This window comes from Mus caroli, chromosome 9 (genome assembly GCF_900094665.2).
Source record: "Mus caroli chromosome 9, CAROLI_EIJ_v1.1, whole genome shotgun sequence".
NCBI lineage: Eukaryota > Metazoa > Chordata > Mammalia > Rodentia > Muridae > Mus > Mus caroli.
In genome coordinates this window covers 49,995,324-50,013,788 of record NC_034578.1, presented here as the reverse complement: position 1 = coordinate 50,013,788, position 18,465 = coordinate 49,995,324, and the positions used below count along the sequence as shown (strand labels likewise).

The 18,465-nt window shown below is 41.0% G+C and overlaps 1 protein-coding gene across 1 annotated transcript in view; it reads left to right on the top strand.

Moving 5' to 3' along the window:
• The first annotated feature begins 416 nt into the window (after positions 1-416).
• Positions 417-18,465, top strand: part of Ddx10 (DEAD-box helicase 10) — a 142,671-nt gene continuing 124,622 nt past the window's right edge. The window contains exons 1-6 of the mRNA XM_021171852.2: positions 417-715; positions 8,158-8,218; positions 10,416-10,546; positions 12,071-12,229; positions 13,297-13,417; positions 14,518-14,707. Coding sequence (XP_021027511.1) covers positions 530-715; positions 8,158-8,218; positions 10,416-10,546; positions 12,071-12,229; positions 13,297-13,417; positions 14,518-14,707 — 848 coding nt within the window. The 5' untranslated portion in view covers positions 417-529. The remainder of the gene's footprint in view (positions 716-8,157; positions 8,219-10,415; positions 10,547-12,070; positions 12,230-13,296; positions 13,418-14,517; positions 14,708-18,465) is intronic.

Sequence of the window (18,465 nt, the reverse complement as noted above, 5' to 3'; positions counted from 1 at the left end):
CATTTTGAGTCAATATGGTGGCATTTAACTGAAATTAAGAGTATTCAGGAGGCAGGTGAATTATTATAAATTTGAGGCCAGTCTGATTTACAAAGTACGACCTACATACTCTATAACGTGTAACAGTGTACTCACGAATGCTGGGCACCCTTGAATCCAGAATAAATGAAAAGCAGTACTTTACGCTGAGTATGACTTCACCATACTAGCAATAAGCAGTGTACTTGCGCTGTTTCCGGAAGCCCTAAGCACGCTCCGAAGCACTGGAGCACGCCCAGTTCCTCCGTGCACGCTTCCCCTGGCGTCTTAAGATCGCCCCGCCCTGCGGAAGCCAAATCACCAATCATCGTCCGCGCCTTGCCTGTCGTCATTAATGTGTGCCCACTCTCCCCAGCTTGGGGGCGGGTTCCCGGCCTTGCGCGTGCGCCCCTGCGCCTTCTCCACACGCTGGTTTCGCGTCTTCCGTGCTGTGCCTAAGGAGCGAGGAGGCTCGCGTCTAGCGGCGTCGTGGGTCCTGGCAGCCCCCGCCATGGGCAAAACGGTTGCTTCTCTGGGTCAGGGAACCCGACCCGACCCGGTGCGGAGCTTCAATCGCTGGAAGAAAAAACACACCCACAGGCAGCACCAAAAGAAGGAGCGGAGGAAGCAGCTAAAGAAGCCGGAATGGCAGGTCGAGCGCGAGGGGATCAGCCGCCTCATGCAAAACTACGAGAAGGTGAGGTGGGCTCGGGGCACGTTCGGCGGGGCTCTGGGGAGCGAAGGTGGGTGTAGTCCGGAGGTGTCGCCGCTGTGGTGGACTTAGGGTCAGGGTGGTGTGGGAAAGGGGCGGACCCGGCCAACGGGGCCTCACTAGTGGTCTGTTGGGTGTCGCTACCCAGGTCTGACTCTTCTACTTTCCTCAGCGCTGGGAAAAGTGATAGAAATGCGGTGACACTCCGGGTAGGGACATATGGTGCAGCAGTGGTGACAGAACAGAGAGGCAATAGTGACCGCTGTGGAAAGAACCTAGCGAATGGAATGAGAACCTTCAGTAGAGTGCTAGCCCAACATGCAGGAAGTCCTGGGTTCAATCCCCAGCTCCACATAAACAGGGCACATATTGAGCACTAAGGAGGTGGAGGCAGGGGGATCAGAGGTGCAAAGTTATCCAAGGCTTTATAGCACATTCTAGGTCAGTCAGTGATATGTGAAACTTGGTCTCAAAAGTGAAATAATAAGCTAAAATCTGGAGTATGTAAGAAAACGCTGTTGTTCGTGGGAAATGTTTAAAATAATAGAAATATCTTTAAGTACTCTCCATATGTTTTATATTCTTTGCCCCTATCTTAGGTGTATATGGATCTTAGTAGTCCATTTAATGGATAAGAACTGTAGAGTTTGGAGAGGATAAGAAACTGGTCCTAATTTTCCACATCCAGTAGTGTGGAATTGGAACCTAGACCTGTATCCGTTGGGAATTGGCTCTGTCCCTTAGCATCATCCTATGTTCTTTGCCTCATTGTCTTCATGGTTTCCACCAAGAATCAGTGGAGAGACACTGGAATGTGTTTGTCTCTTCCTTGACATCAGCACCTTGTAGCCAGTGTTCCTAGATGAGTAGTCTCATAGTTAACACTTAGACAAGCTGCCATGTTTTCCTGCCCTAGGTGTCTGCCCCTTAGGAATGCTACTTCGATCCATCCTCTTAAAACCCATATTTTCCAGCATTCATCCACCTCTCTCACCTTTCCAGTGAATGCCACCTTTCTAGTTTGGGATTTAATAGGTAGAATCATCCTGGAATTAAAGTTATTACTTGCTATCTTGTAGCTTAAACAGCAACAGCAACAGCAACAATGAGATAAACTGTTCAGAGTTGGCAGCATTTAAGAATTAGTTGGGGTTTTGACTTCAGATAATTTGATTTGGATTTGGCTCACCAGCTATATGACTTTGGTTACTTTTCTTACACTATTCACACCCCCCCCCCTTAGTTTTAAAAGGCTTAGTAGTAGTACCTGCCTCATAAGTTTAGATAAATTAAGATAAAGTGTGGTAAACATTATTCACAATGCCTGTCATATAGAAAAAAGATCAATTAAAGAAGAGGCCATTATTAACAAATTGCTTTTGGATTTTTTTTTTTTTTTTTTGGTTTTTCGAGACAGGGTTTCTCTGTGTAGTCGAGGCTGTCCTGGAACTCACTCTGTAGCCCAGGCTGGCCTCGAACTCAGAAATCCGCCTGCCTCTGCCTCCCAAGTGCTGGGATTAAAGGCGTGTGCCACCATGCCCGGCTTGCTTTTGGATTTTGTTTTGCACTGTGACTAGAGTTGCTTGGAGAATGTAGCCTTAGCCTGTGCTTGGTTTACTCCTGTGGAGCTGTGACTTCTTGTTTTGCTCTACCCAGTACTTTTCTGAGTTCATATCTTTATTTCTGCCTATGCTGAATGTCTTAGTTAGGGTTTTACTGCTGTGAATAGACACCATGACCAAGGCAACTCGTATAAGGACAACATTTAATTGGGCCTGGCTTACAGGTTCAGAGGTTCAGTCCATTATCATCAAAGTGGGAACATGCAGCATCCAGGCAGGCATGATGCAGGAGGAGCTGAGAGTTCTACATCTTCATCAGAAGGCTGCTGGCTGAATACTGGCTTCCAGGCAGCTAGGATGAGGGTCTGAAAGCCCCTACTCACAGTGACATACCTACTCCAATAGGGTCACACCTTCTAATAGTGCTACTCCCTGTGCCAAGCTTATACAAAGCATCACATTCTACTCCCTGTTAAAACGTATGAGTCTATGAGGACTTAGTCGTAGCATAATAAAGAAGTACATTTGGTCCCATTTCCAAAGTCCCCATAGTTTATAGCAGTGTCAACAATGTAGTCCAAAGTTCAAGGTCTATTCTGAGATTCATCCAATTACTTAACTCTAATCCCCAAAGAAAGACAGGAAACCAGCTGGGCAAACTCCAAACTCTGCATCTCATGTCTGATGTTAAAGTGGTCTTTAGATCTCCAACTCCTTTTTCATCTGTAATGATTGCAGTAAAGTTCTTTCTCCTGGGCTAGTTCTACTCCCTGTTAGCAACTTTTCTCTGCAGATATCCTATGGCTCTGGCATTTTTAACATCTTTGGGTCTCCAAGGCAACTTCAACATCACAGCTTCTCGTTCCAGTGTCTGGGATCTATACATGATATTCTGGACTCCTCCAAAGGGCTTGGGTTACATCTCCAGCTCTGCCCTCTATAGCATTCTAGGCTCTGGTTGACTCCATTCCATTGCTGCTGCTGTTCATGGTGACCATCCCATTAGTACTGGCATCTCCAATACACAGGGGTCTTCTGCTGCAACTAGACTTCACCAATAGCCTTTCATAGGCTCTTTCCATGGTCCCAAGTCTCAACTTTGCATGACCCCTTTAGTCCTCTGCTGTCAACTTCAGCTGAGGCTGCACCTTCACCAATGGCTTTCCATGGCCTCTCACAGTGCCAACCTTCAGTTGCTCTCCATGATCCTTTTATACTTTCAAAATTGATACCCCTGGGTGATTCTTACACATTACCAAGTACAGCTGTAGCATGAGGTACAACTTTGACTATCTCTGGAACATAGCTTCTTTGTGTTCTCAGAAAACATTTCCCAGATTTCACTTCAGTGATGCTGGTCTCTTCTTAATCACTGTTAATTTCTTAGCTCCAGCTAACTAACATTAGTTATCCCATTAGTCTCCTTCTCATCTTGACTATAAAGCCAGAGCCAAATGAGTGAAGCTGCTGAATTCTGCTGTTTCCTGGGGCTTCAACATGGCTCCCTTGTTCTATTATAGTATCACCAGCTTTCTGTTTTCAATGAATTTATCCTCTGCCTAATCTTGGTTATGCTAGAATTTGCTCTGTAGACTGACTTTGAATTCAGAGATCTGCATGCCTATTTCCTAAGTGCTGGGATTAAAGATGTCCACTACTCATGCATTTAAGTTTTTCTCTACTTGGAACTTGTTCTGTACCAGGATGGTCTTGAACTCAGAGATCCTCTTGCCTTTGCCTTCTGGGATTAAAGGTTTGTATTACTATGCCTAGACCTGAATTTAGCAGGGTGCAATCTTCTCTCAAGGTTACTATTCCCTTAATTCATTCTAATATTCCTGAATGCAAGATTCCAGTTCCATTTCACTTCTTGGTGCCCCTTTAATACTCAAATGATATACTTTATATTTTTGTTTTCTAAGCTTGGTATGCTTGTTCAAAATGCTCTTAATGAGATCTAACCAGAGAACAAAGTCTCTGCTGGGCTTTTTTGAGTCTTCCTTTGTCAATGCAATTAATATAAATCTTCTTTACCTTAACCTCATGTAGGCTTTTCAGATAAGGGCAAAAATCAGCCACATTCTTCACCAAAATACCACAAAAACAGTCTCTAGGACACATACTGAAAATCTTCTTCACTGAAATCTCTTGGGCCAGGTCAGGTCTGTACAGTTCAAATCACTCTCAGCAACAAAGTCTTCCATATTCCTACAGGATAGCCCATTAAGCCTGAATTAAATCATTCCACTGCTGTCCAGATCCAAAGTTCCCAAATCCACATTCTTCCAAATAAAAGCATGGTCAGGCCTATCACACAATACCTCACTCCTGGTACTAACTTCTGTCTTCAGGTTTTACTGCTGTGAATAGATATACCATGATCAACACAACTTTTTTTTTTTTTAAAGATTTTATTTATTTTATATATGTGAGTACACTGTCACTGTCTTCAGACACACAGAAGAGGCTATCAGAACCTATCACAGATGGTTGTGAGCCACCATGTGGTTGCTGGGAACTGAACTCAGGACCTCTGGAAGAGCAGTGCTCTTAACTGCTGAGCCATCTCTCCAGTCCCCAAGGCAACTCTTATAAGGACAACATTTAATTGGGGCTGCCTTACAGGTTCAGAGGTTCAGTCCATTGTCATCAAGACTGGAACATGGCAACATTCAGGCAGACATTGTTCTGGAGGAGCTGAGAGTTCTACATCTTCATCTGAAGGCTGCTAGCAGAATACTAGCTTCTGGGCAGCTAGGATGAGGGTCTTAAAGCCCACACTCATAGTAACATACCTACTCCTTGACCAAAGTATGTGCAAGCCATCACACTGAATGTCTTCATACTTGTGGTATAGGACACTATTAAGGCTAGAAGTTATTATCTTCTCTACTATACCTCAGTCTTCCTAAATGAAATGAGTGATGTAATTAATTTTCTGTTGTCTTTTTTTTTTTTTTTTTTTTTTTTTTTTTTTTTTTTTTTGTAGGGCAGCAAGTCTACTTATGCTACCTTTGATAGTCTCTCAGTGTGAATCTCTTCCTTTTCCTCCAGCTTGAGGGTTCTAATCCTTGGCTTGTGACTGGCTGGGTTGTAGGAGAATATATGTGTGGGAGCATTTGTATTTTGGGAATGTGTGTCTGAGGATAAGTTCAGCTCTTATCTGTGAGTGCCTATAAAATAAAAACAAGTTTCATAGTTCTAGTATCTAATAACACAGAGTAAGTATTTTCATTCTAAAAGGGAGCAATGGAATCATAGCAATGAATGATTTGACAAACGAAGGAATCATCTGGGCTCCAAAGGGCTTGGGTAGCTCCATCTCTGTGGCTTTTCTTTTTAACCTGCAGTACACATGCCCTTTCTCTTGAGTTAGCTCCCTTTATGTCTGAACTTTTATCAGTGGATGCCCCATTGTCTAGTATTTTGTGGCTCCCATCATAACTTAGGCTTCATCATCACACATTCATGTGATGGCTCCTTAGGGCCTTCTTGCAGAGACTCTGACCTGCTACACATTCACCTGGCCTTAGTGGGTCTCTGGAAGCTTAGCATGAGCCTCTATGACTCCCTGTGCCTGTAAGACTAATACCATGTGGGTGGCATTGCCAAACTGCAAGGTCTGCTGTCAATTTGAGATATAGCCTGGCTTCTTTGGATTACACTTAGGTCAACTTCTTTATGTTGACCCCATGAGGCACTTCCTAGGTGGTTGGTCAGAGCAGGGAGCTTCTGTAGTGGCATTCTATGACTGTATTTTCCTTAGATAGAGACTTCCGTGAGAAAAGTCTTGCTCTTGAGGCTCCTTTTCCAGCAGGACACAGGGTTCTCTTAATGGTGCCAGTCTTAACAGTTTACAGTTGTTTTCTCAGAAACCATAGTACCTGAACTTTAAATTCCCTTCTTTCTTCGCCAAGTGGAACAGTTTCCCTAACTGTCTGTTCACTTGTTACATGTGTTCACTATAGACCTAGTTAAGAGCAGTAAGCTGTAACCATGACACTGGCTGACTGCCTGCTACCCTGGCTTGAGATTTCCTTGACATATTAATCCAATACTTTTGAATTTATCTTCTCTCATGTTCTAAGGACGTAGGTAGAATACAGTCAGATTCTTGGCCAGAATATGACATTGATAGTTTCTAGAGTAGATCTGGATAGTCATTTTTCCTTTTGAACCTCATAAACTATGGGCCTCTACTGTCTGCATTTGTCTTGGCATTCTGAACTCTCCCCTGGATTTCTCATTAAGGTGTGCTTGTATGCTCTAAGACTTCTCTAGCTTGAAGTTCCATTCTCTTCTCCAGTCCTTTCACAAACAAGTGCCAAAGGCATATGGATCACAGCATCAGGCATACAGCAACAGCCCCAGTTTTTACCATTGCTCTGCATTAGTTACTTGTCTCATTGTCATGAGCCAGAATATCTGACAGGAAGCTACTTAGAGTGGGAAGGATTTATTCTGCCATGTAGTATGCATGGATCCACTCTGTTTTGGCAGGGAGAAGGATGGTAGCAGGAGTGTGAGATCGCTGGTCATGTTTTGTCCACAGATAGGGAACAAACAGATGAATGCTGGTGCTGCCACACTAAGGGGTCTTCCCACCTTAATTAACCCCATTTAGGAACTGTGACATAGACATGCCTAAAAGTTTGTTTCCTGGGTGAATCTATATCCTTTCAAGTTGACAGTCACTATTACCTATCACGCTTTCCTCCTTAGGTAGTATTCTCTATTCTATGAAAGTAGCTCATTAGTTACTGGTACCCCAAGTAAGTAAGGAGGAACACATCTAAGTCCTGTTTGGAAGTGTATCTGTGGGAACTAAAAAGGGGGTAGGGGAAAAGAGTGGGGAGGGAGGATAGCCTGCTCCCGGCCAGAGTTCCTCTTATGCTCTGGGCAGGCGGACGTGGGAGGGCTGCCGGATGCTTTCAACTCAGCCCTGGGTGGACATCTAAGCCACTGACCCCACTCGATGGGGGTTGGGGGGCAGCCCCTGACCTGGGCCCCAGGGCGACACCTTGTAGCTCTGGGGTTATAGAAGAGAGAGCATAGGGGGAGAGGTTCCCACGAAGGTGAGAGTAAGCACAGCGGGCCTTGATGAACAGAGACAGTCTATGGTTTTAGAGCTTTATTGTAGAAAGGCAGGAGGAAAGAGAAAAGGTGGAGAGAGAGACAGAGAGAGAGAGAGAGAGACAGACAGACAGACAGACAGACACACAGGCCATGGCCAAGAGGAGAGAAAGGGGAAAGAGAGAAAGAAGAAAGGCTAGAGAGTAAGAGGGAGAGGAATAAGTGAGAAGAGAGAGGAAAGGAGAGGAGAGTAAGAGGGAGTAAGAGGAGTAAGAACAAGAGAGTGATGTGGGGCCAAGCAGCGCTTCTTATGGTGTGCTGTTATCTTTACTGTTGCTAGGTAACTGGGGAGGAGTCTAGCCTGAAGGTCAGAAGCTTGGGACATTGCCTACGTGACTACTAACCATGCTTCTCTTGTGGGGACTGAGAGGGTGGTAACTTCAACTGGAGCTAGGGCCCAGGAGACATGAGAGAACTCTCTCCATCCCATGTAGGTGAATTATCACCACCAGGTCCCGGGGTTCAACATCTAGCCTCAACTGGAAACCAGGCTGTCTGTGCATAGCCCAATGCCCCACAAGTCTCTGCCAAATGAGGTTGCTCCATGGAACATCATGTTATTTGAATAAATGGCTTTTATTTAGAAGTGATGGTATGTTCCTAATTTTGTTATATGAAGGATGAACTAGGCAGTAGGGAAAAAGGGGAGTTGTATTGTGAAACTAATGAGTCATCTAACATTTCTTGACTTAACTGACATTATTTTCTTTTTATAAAATCTTTTTTCTCCAGATAAATGTAAATGAAATTACAAGATTTTCAGATTTCCCTTTGTCCAAAAAAACATTGAAAGGTAAGTATATATGGTCATTTTAGGATAGATTGTTAGATGTATTCATATCTTTTCAGAATTAAAGAAAATGCACGTGTGTTCATGTTTATGCTTCTGTGTATATGCATGCCTGCGTGTGGAGGCTGGTTGACAGCTCAGGAAAACTTTTCATTTCCTTTAAGGCAGGGTTTCGCAGTGACTTGGAACTCACTAGTTAGGCTAGATTGGCTGACCAGCAGGCCCCAAGAATCTTCCTGCTTTTCTCTCCTAGTCTAGTTTAACCGCACACACAACTCCATGTATAGTATTTTTTGTAGGTTCTAAGGATTGACTTAGGTCTTCATGCACGTTACTGATTGAGCTGTCTTTCTAGCTACACATCTTTTAGAGAAGAGAAAGGTTAACAGAAAAAAAAAATCTTCTTTAATACCATAAATACAAGGTTTGCTTTTTTGAAACAAGGGTTTGTTATGTAGTCCAGGATAGCCTTGAACTCCCTTTATAGTTCAGACTGTAAACTCAGTGATCCTCTTCCAAGGCATGTACCATCTACCCACCCCTAAAATACTGAATTTTAAATTTCTTTCCTTTCCTTTCCTTTCCTTTCCTTTCCTTTCCTTTCCTTTCCTTTCCTTTTCTTTCTTTTCTTTTTTTATGGATTGGTTGAAGATAAGTTAAAAAGGACCAGGAAGCTCTGGACTGGACATTTTGAATGAAACTTGTTGATTCTGTTAGTTAAACAGGAGAACAAACAAAAATGTTTTACCCTTTGTGTTAGTTTTGTTTTTTCTAGACAGGGTTTCTCTGTGTAGTCCTGGCTGTCCTGGAACTCACTCTGTCGACCAGGCTGGCCTCGAACTCAGAAATCTGCCTGCCTCTGCCTCTCAAGTGCTGGGATTAAAAGCGTGCGCCACCACGCTCGGCGACAAACTAACAGTCTTAAGCAGTAGAAAATTTTTTAGAATTGGTGTCTAGAAGTCCAAGGTTAAGATGCTGGCAGGAGTTGTTCTAGGGCTTTAAGGGCTGGGTCTGGAATAATTCCTACCACCTTGACTTGAGGATGGCCTCTCCTTTATAGTGATCTTTTTGACAAGGTTATATGTTTACTGTGTACAATAGTATGACTTGCAATATGGATGTAAATCAAGCTCATTAATGTACTTACCTTTCCTTCACAAGGACATTTAAGATCTACTCTTAGCAATCTTCAAGCATAAAAGCATAAATTATAATTAACTATAGTTATTATGATATTGTGATGTACAATGTGTCCTTTTTTTTTTTTTTTTTTTTTTGAGATAGGCCTCATATCCTCATATATTCCAGAGTGGTCTCAATACTGCCATTGCTCTGTAGCTGAGGATAACCTTGGGCTCCTGATCTTTCATTCTCTACATCCTAACTGCTGGCATCATAGGCATGTACCCAGGCATTAAACCCTGGGCTTCACCCATCTAAGTAAACACTCTACCAACTGAGCTGTCCCGACCCATAATATCTATCCCCAGCCTACAATCTAGCTCTTGAACCTATTTTAACCTGTGTACCTTTGTGTTGAGTAACAGCTTTCTGTATCCCCACTTCCCCAGTTTCTGGTGACATTCTTTCTGTTTTTAGGATTTATAAACATGAGATCATCTGGTATCTGTCTTTCTGTGCCAGGCTTGTTTCATTTAGTATAATTCATTCTCATGTTGTCACCATTCTGTATATTGTCTAAGTCCTCATGCAAGCCTCTATCTTGAACAGAAGAGCAAGTAGTCTCCAGCTTAAAACAAAACAAAACAAAACAATTAGCTTGTTATTATTAGTGGAGTGTGTGTTGGAGGGGGTGTGAGTGACCACTCCTGTGGTGGTCAGAGAACAACTTCGTGAAGTCAGTCCTCTTCTTTCATTTGGTCCTGGGGATCAAACCCCAGTCGTCAGGCTCACAAAGCAAGCACTTCACCTGATGAACCATCTCACGCACCTGTTGCCTGCAACATTGAAAGTTTGGAGTTAAAAGCTTTTAGTTTTCAGGATATAGGAGGCCTCAGTGATTATGGGTTTGGAAGTCTAGCCTATGAGCCACCAGACGTTCAGAACTATTCTTTGACTATTTATGATTTCCATCAGAGTAGAACAGAAGAACTTTTAGCCATCTGTTTGTGATGGGGACATACAATCAAGCCTGTGGCATCATCCATTAAGAGTTTTCTTCTCTTTTCCGTACTGCCAGGTTTGCAAGAAGCACAGTACCGCTTGGTAACAGAGATACAGAAGCAGACCATAGGGTTGGCTTTGCAAGGTAAAGATGTGCTTGGTGCTGCCAAAACCGGATCTGGCAAGACTTTGGCTTTTCTTGTTCCGGTAAGTACATTTGTTTTGGATCAGGGCCTCTATTATATGATTTTATGACATTCTAAACCTACAACAAAACAGACAGTTATGTAGATAGCTGTTTCATGTTGGAGTTCTTGGCCAGACAGGAGCCATGTCTATCGAGTTCCTTACCTGATCTCACTCTCCTTAGCGTGTATGACAGTGCCGTGCCCATGGAAGGCACTCATTAACTTACTTTGGTGAATGAGTCAGTCTGCTTTATAAGTGATTGCATTCTGAAGGAGGTGGACATGCCATGTGGTAGTGTAGAATGGTCTTGTTCTGTCTTTGTGCTTGGGTTATTCCATTTGATGTAATTCCCAGGAGACCTGGTAGGGAAAGCTGTTTCTGCTTTCACTCTTGAAAGCCTGCTGGTGGTATTTATAATTGCCATTTGTCTAGGATGAGGCTGAAATATATTCATGTTGTGAGAATTCTTTCCCCAGGGAGATGTAAGCGAATATATACTCCCACCTTACAGATAACTACCAAGAAAACAAAGTCTGATTCTACTGAAGTTCAAAGTTGGGAGCCAGTGAATTTATTGGGTTTTCTTAAAGAACATGAGTGACAGGTTACTTGAACAGGATGGATAACTTCATAGTAACTAGGCCATTGGGAAGTTGTCCCAGCATGGCTTAGACATTCCCATACCTGCACTGACAGCTTCCCTTCAGTTAGCCCATTACATCTCTATAATCTAGTATTTCTTGAGACACTGAGGTCATAAACAGTTAGGGTAGATGATGTATAGATGACTGGGGAGTGACCAGAATCTCAGGCGAGAGTCTAGTGAATATCCCATTCTCTGCAATAAGGAACATAAAAAAACAATCTTGGGGGGTCTCTTGGCAGTAGTTAACAGCTGTTCTGATGAACATGATGATTGTTAATCTTGCTTACAGGAAGGGGATTTAGGTATTGAGAAATTTCTGGAACACTGGCAGCTGTCTTTTACAGTAGTAGGGCAGTAGAGCTCTTAGGAATTCACTTGCATCACAGTTGCTTAGTTGGTTTTCTAATTTGGTTCCTACAAAAACAACTGGCCCTGAGAGAAAGCAAATCATTTGTTTCATATGCCTCAAAACTAGTTTTCTCTTAAATCCTAGTTATTGTTGTCATTATAGCATTATTTTTCTACAGATAGGGAATTCAATCATTGTAAAACTATAATAGCTATATAGATTCTAATGTGGTTTCTGTTTAGAAAATAACTTTCTTGTCCCTGTTTCAGAGGTCTGGGTTATACATGTCCTCCAATAGCTGGTCTCCTGATTTTTTTTTGACTCTGACATCAAATGAGTTGCCTTAGGGCTTCTCTTTTCTCTCTGAATTGGAGTTGGATGCTTCTGTTAGTTGGAAGAAAATGTCTCTTTCAGATTGGATAAAACTTGTGAGAGGTTCCCTTTTGTTTGATGATGTATTTGATTTGAAGGGAAAGGTTGAGACTTTAGTCAAAGTGAAGATTTGTTTCTAAGAGATTATTAAATTCAGTTTTGTCTCATCTTCAAGGTGTTGGAAGCCTTATACCGCCTGCAGTGGACTTCAACAGATGGCCTGGGAGTTCTGATAATATCACCTACTCGAGAACTGGCCTATCAGACATTTGAGGTTCTACGCAAAGTAGGGAAGAATCATGATTTTTCAGCTGGTCTCATCATTGGTGGAAAGGTTCGTTCCTTATCTGCCCTTTCCTTTAACATTATTCTGCTGATGAAAGGGGTGGGGGGAGGGGAGGAGATGGAGGACTCATATAAATGGATTGGTCTTTGGATGGGGCCTCAGTGTGTGTCATCTACATAGGTCCAGAAAGTCTGCTCTTGTCAGCATCTGAGTTCATGAGGCATTCAGACAGATCGACAGGCTATCTAGAGCAAACCTATTTGTTTGCATGCTTTGGGAAAGAGAACATTTTAGTATGTGGACATAGTACCTTTTAATAAAATGTCAAAGAGGCTGAATAATTAAAAAAAACACTGCTATGTCAATGCCACATGAAAGGAAGTTGATTGCTTTGAGGACTATATTTAATTATGGTGTATGGTAAAACCTGGCCAACTTTTGTTGACTTTTTAGTACATCTGAGATGGTTGTATCTGCTAAGGTCACCTCTGGGCTGTGAGGATAAGTAGTTCTTGAATTTCTATGTAGATGCATACAAGCAAGGAAGAGGTAGCATCATAAACACTACTTTAGTACCTGCTACTTGTCTTTAACATTTAATAGCATCTGGTGGTTCTTGTCTCAGGGTGAGAGCCTGTAAACGGTAAACTGTAGTGCTTGCTCAGCTCCCCCCACCCCAGTAAAATGTGGAAGTTGTATGGGAGAGCCTGTTTAGTGCCTCTCCACCTGACTTAAAGAGTTGGAGTAATTGCAATTTTTAAGACCGTTTACTGACTTAGTAGGAAATTAAGTCTTGTCACAGTCATTTGTTAGTTTTTCTTAGCCTCAGATTCCTGGGTATGATGAGCTCTGAGTTTCTTTCCCCCCGCCCCCCCCTGCCCCCCCCCCCCCATCCATTCTTACAAATTCCTCCCCAATATTGTCCCATCTTCTTCTCTGAGGACTTTGATTTCACTTGGAAATGTGGGTGTGCTACAGAACTGAAAGGGAAAAGTGGTGTTTAAATCTAAGCATCCAAACTGCTCCAATGAAGTTCTGTGAGCAAGTGGCTTTTACAGTTGTGCATAGGCTGCTGTCAGGCATGTATGTGTAACCAAAGAAACAACTGTTTGCAGGATCTGAAACATGAAGCTGAGAGGATCAACAACATAAACATACTGGTTTGCACACCAGGTCGACTTCTTCAACACATGGATGAAACAATATGTTTTCATGCCACCAATCTTCAGATGTTAGGTGGGTATTATGATTTCTGTTACAAAACAAAACAACAACCAACCAGCAAACCAACAAACAAAACCAACCCAAACTCCACCAAACCCCAGCTCATTCCCAAGACAGCTCTTCTGAGCTTTAATATCAGCAATGTTGTATTAGATAACGTGATGAAAACAGTTTGAGAAATAATTTGTACTTTTATTTTGGCATTTGGGCTCTTAAACTAAGAAGAGTATAAGACTGCTATTTCTTCTTCAATCTATAGGGAACCTTTTGGGAATTCAATATATTTAACTAGGTACTTGAGTGTTAGGCATTGACAGGTTTCTTTTCTTTTTTCTTTCTGGTACATGTGGGTGTGCATGTCCTGTATGTGTGTTCACACCTGTGTAAGAACGCATGGAGTCCTGAGATTGATGTCAGGTGTCTACTCTGTTGCTTTCCACTTTCCTTACTGAGGCAGTGTCTTTTGGTGAGCATAGAGCATACCAAATTGGCAAGTAGAGCTGACCAGATGACCTGGGTCCCACCTCTCTTGTGAGTGCTGGGGCTCTGCCTTTGTGTGGGTGCTGGAGATCTGAACTCTAGTCCTTACGCTTGTTGCATGGCGAGTGCTTATCCACTGAGCCGTCTCCCTAGTCAAATTGCCATTTGGTTTAATTTAATAAACTTCTGTATTGCATCAAAGGCTAGTTGTTGGGAATTTAATAGCTTTTCATTTTTGAATGCTTTTGTACTTTCAGAAAAGTTATAGTCATAGGGTGTCTCTATTATTCTTCACTCAGATGCCCTTAGTTTTAAATTTGCACATAACTGTGATTTGTCAGTACTAAGAGATTAACAGCATACTGTGTAATTTTAACAGGTTTTATTTGTTTAGATTTGATTAATTTTCCATTATATTACTTTTTTTTTAAATTGTGATTTTGAGATTTTTAACACAGTACCTTGCACATGGACCTTTCAAATGTTAGGCAGTTGAGCTGCTACTGAACTTAGCTGCCCTTAGCTTAGCCAGTGTCCTTTTCTGCTTTAGGATTCTAAGCAGTACACTAAATTACTTTATCCTAACATATTATTTAAATATTATAGAGCAACTTACACTTTTCTTTTTGCAGTTCTTGATGAGGCAGATAGAATCTTGGATATGGGCTTTGCTGATACCATGAATGCTATTATTGAAAATCTTCCCAAGAAACGCCAGACTTTACTATTCTCAGCCACACAGACCAAATCTGTAAAGGACCTTGCGCGCTTGAGTTTGAAAGACCCTGAGTATGTCTGGGTTCATGAAAAAGCAAAATACAGGTAGGAATTCTCTCTCCCTGAACCATTTTCTTAGTTCAAGAATTGATATTCTAAATTTTAAATTTTTGTATAATATGTTTTGTTATTAGGTACACAGAACATACTACAAATAGCTATTAAAATTACTTAAATTCTGCATGTATGTTTAAGTGTGAGAATATTTTAATATAACATTTCTGAAAATGGAGTCTGGAGAACAAACATCTTTTTTTTTTTTTTTTTTTTTTTTTTTGGTTTTTCGAGACAGGTGTCTCTGTATAGCCCTGGCTGTCCTGGAACTCACTCTGTAGACCAGGCTGGCCTCGAACTCAGAAATCCGCCTGCCTCTGCCTCTCAAGTGCTGGGATTAAAGGCATGTGCAGCCACCGCCCAGCCAAACATCTTTTGATAAGATGTTAATAACCACTTCCATCATAAAGGAGGGAGAGAAGATCAGTTTCTGGATGATAGTAGCAATATTGAGTCAAAGTCAAACGTTGTTGGCAGAGATGTCTGCTTAGGCAAACACAGAATTTGTGGATTTGATGCAGAAAATAGTTTCAGCACTGGATGTTACAAAGCAGTTTATTAAAAGAGATGTATAATATAGATTTTCAGTATGAGGTTAAGAGAAGGAGGCATACAGGAAAAATAAGATATTAAAGTGTGGCTTTATGTGGTTATTTGGGCTTCTCAAAGGAGAGTAGCACTTCATTGTCTATACAATTTGGGTGATTTTTGAATTTATTGTCTTCAAAGAGTTTCCAAGGAATTTAATGAGGTCACAGGGTATTTCCTAAGGTAGTGACGGGGATAGAGATGTATCTATAACTCTTCACTGGCACTGGCACCAATCAAAAGAGTTCCTTTTCTAATTAGGACCTCCATACCTCACAGAAAGGAATTTTAGGATAAGCTAACATGACACAGGTTTTTTTGTTTTTGTTTTTGATTTTTTTGTTTTTTAAGGCAACTTTAAAAAACCTTAGCTCTTAAGCATATGGGTTAATAGGGAGATGCCTAGTATAATCATAAGAAACACTCAACATGAATTGGGCTTCCCAAGAGAGAGTCATATCTCACTGTTAGTAGTTAAGTATATCCGTGCTTTCCAAGTGCTCAGAGAGTATAATTTATAATAAGGCTTATAACAATGGTTTTCAACCTTTCTACTTCTGTGACTCTTTAATACAGTTCCTCATGTTGTGGTGACTCTGACCATAAAATTATTTTTGTTGCTACTTCATAACTGTAATTTGCTACTGTTATAAATCACAGTGTAAATATCTGATATGCAACCCCTGTAAAAGGTTTGTTCGACACCTAAAGGGGTTTTGCCCATAGGGAGACTAAGAAGGTTTTTTTTTTTTTGTAAACAGAGTAGTTATGTGGCTTTGTAGGGCTGTTGTTTAAGTCTAGGAATGAGAGAGAAGTGCTGGGGGTGGGGGTGGGGGTGAGGGTGTCGCAGCAAGTGCCACAGCTGGCAGGGAGATGAACTGCAAGAGGCAAGAAGGAAGGCGGTCCAACCTAACTTAGTTCAAACTTCTAGAGACTCTTACACTAGGTGGCTTATTGTAAGCATATTTACTTAAGCACAGTACAGTTTTGGAAAAAAGCTTCCTGATGTAATACAATCCCTGGTGCAAGAGGGTGCCTCCTTCCATTGAAACTTAAAGTATATGTGATCATGAAGCTGGGTGCTGTAGCTTAAGGGCATAGGATCTGATGTGGTCTCTGACGAAGACCTAGATAATATAGAGGTATGTCAACATGCTATAAAGTACATGTGCTGTCTTCCCTAAGGATGGAGTCCACTGACTGAGAAACAACGCTAACAATAAAACTATAGGGAGGGAGAGTCTGGGATAAACATTCTGGGGGAATTGGGTGAGGTCTAGCCCTACAGATAACAAAGGTCACCAGGTCATTAACATCATCTACTCCCAGCCTTCTGGGTGGAAAAGAAACACTCCTTTCCTCCTTTGAGGAGACAACCTTGTGTGACTAACATTCCTGNTTTCCCTGGTGATCTGTGGGTGCAAGGACTTTTGTGTTCTCAACAGTTCTAAGAAATATAGATCATCTTGACTTTAAGTAAGTATGCACACATTTATCAGTGTGTGTATGTGCGTGCGTGCGTGTATATGTGTGTGTGTGTCTGTGTCTGTCTGTCTGTCTGTCTGTTTAGGTGCTTGGATGTCATGGTGTGCATATGGATGTCAGAGGACAATTTTGGTTGTACCTTGTTTGAAATGAAGTCCTCTTAATTATTTTTTGATGCTATACCAGGCTAGTTGACCTGCAAGCTTCTGAGGATTCATTGTCTCTGCTTTACATCCTGTTGTAGGAGCACTAGGGTTATAGATGCTCTCTTGTTATGTGGGTTCAGAACTCAGGTTCTCATGCAATACAGTGAATGCTTTTAATTAATGAGCCATTTTTTTGTAGTATAGTTAGTAAGTATAGTTAATTTTCTCTTTGACATTTTTGACCAAGGTATCTTTTGTGAAGTATTTATTATTTTTGTCAAGTAAGTATTTATTATTTTTGTTTTTGACAAGATAGCATTGGGACAATATGTATTGTTCAGTAGGCAGTTTGGGCTTTATCAATGGTGTTTGAAGGTTTGAAGTGCTGAGAATTGAACCCAGGGCCTTGCATGTGNCCTGCAAGTGTTCTTCCACTGAGCTATATACCCTTAGTCCTGAAAATTTTAGTGCTGAAATTACTTTATTATCATGTACAGATAGTGTAGATAATACAGATAATAAAAAATGAAGTATATACAAGTACCTTTTATCCATTTACTTATTATAGAACATCTTGATTGATTCCAAATTGTAGTGGTTAGGAATAAAATTACTAAACATCTGAGTGCAGTTTTTTTTTTTTTTTTTTTTTTTTTGTGGTGTGTGTGTACACTGTTTTTTCAGTTCTTTTGGATAAATGCCAGAGAGTATGATTGCTGGACTAGATGACAAGAATAGTTTGGGAATCTTCAAAAGTGGCTGTATCATTTCTCAAAATCTGATATTGGAGGCTCGTAAGTGTATAGTGGAGTGAATAGTTGTATTATGTCTTAAATTCGAATTTTCCTCATAAGCAGCAAGTGGCGAGCATCTTGTATGCTTATGACGTGGAATATCTTTTATGTTCATTTTTCATCTGAACATTTGGGCAGCTGACTGTTTTGAGAACTTTATTCTTTTCTTCCTAAATTGGGGATTTGTGTTTTCCCAAGTGTTATGGAGAGCAGTTGTCTATTGAACGTTGAGTTTGCAAAATTCTTTTTACATCCTTTGGCTTTTCTTTTCTTTTTTTTAACATAAGTGTTTATCATGAATTAGAAAATTTAAATGTTAATAAATTCTATTTTACCATTTCTTTCTTTTGGTATCTGAAAGTATTTGACTTACAGTTTTTGAATTATCGGCCCCTTTTCCTGAAAACAATGTGGCTACACTTGGTTGTGCAAGCATATGCATATATAGTGTGTATCACCAGTCTCACAGGCACTGAAATGTGCTTTACCTATTCCAGAAGTCACTCCAGAGTGATATATATTACATTTTTTTTATAGTTGCATAATACCTTATGGTGGTGTGTTTAATAGTTCATGCCACAAGTTCATTAGTAATAGAGGTTTGGGTTGATTTCTTTTTTAATCACGTGGTTCTGAATGATTTTATATATATATATATATATATATATAATATATATAATATATATAATATTATATATAATTATAATTATATAAAATATAATATATATTATATATA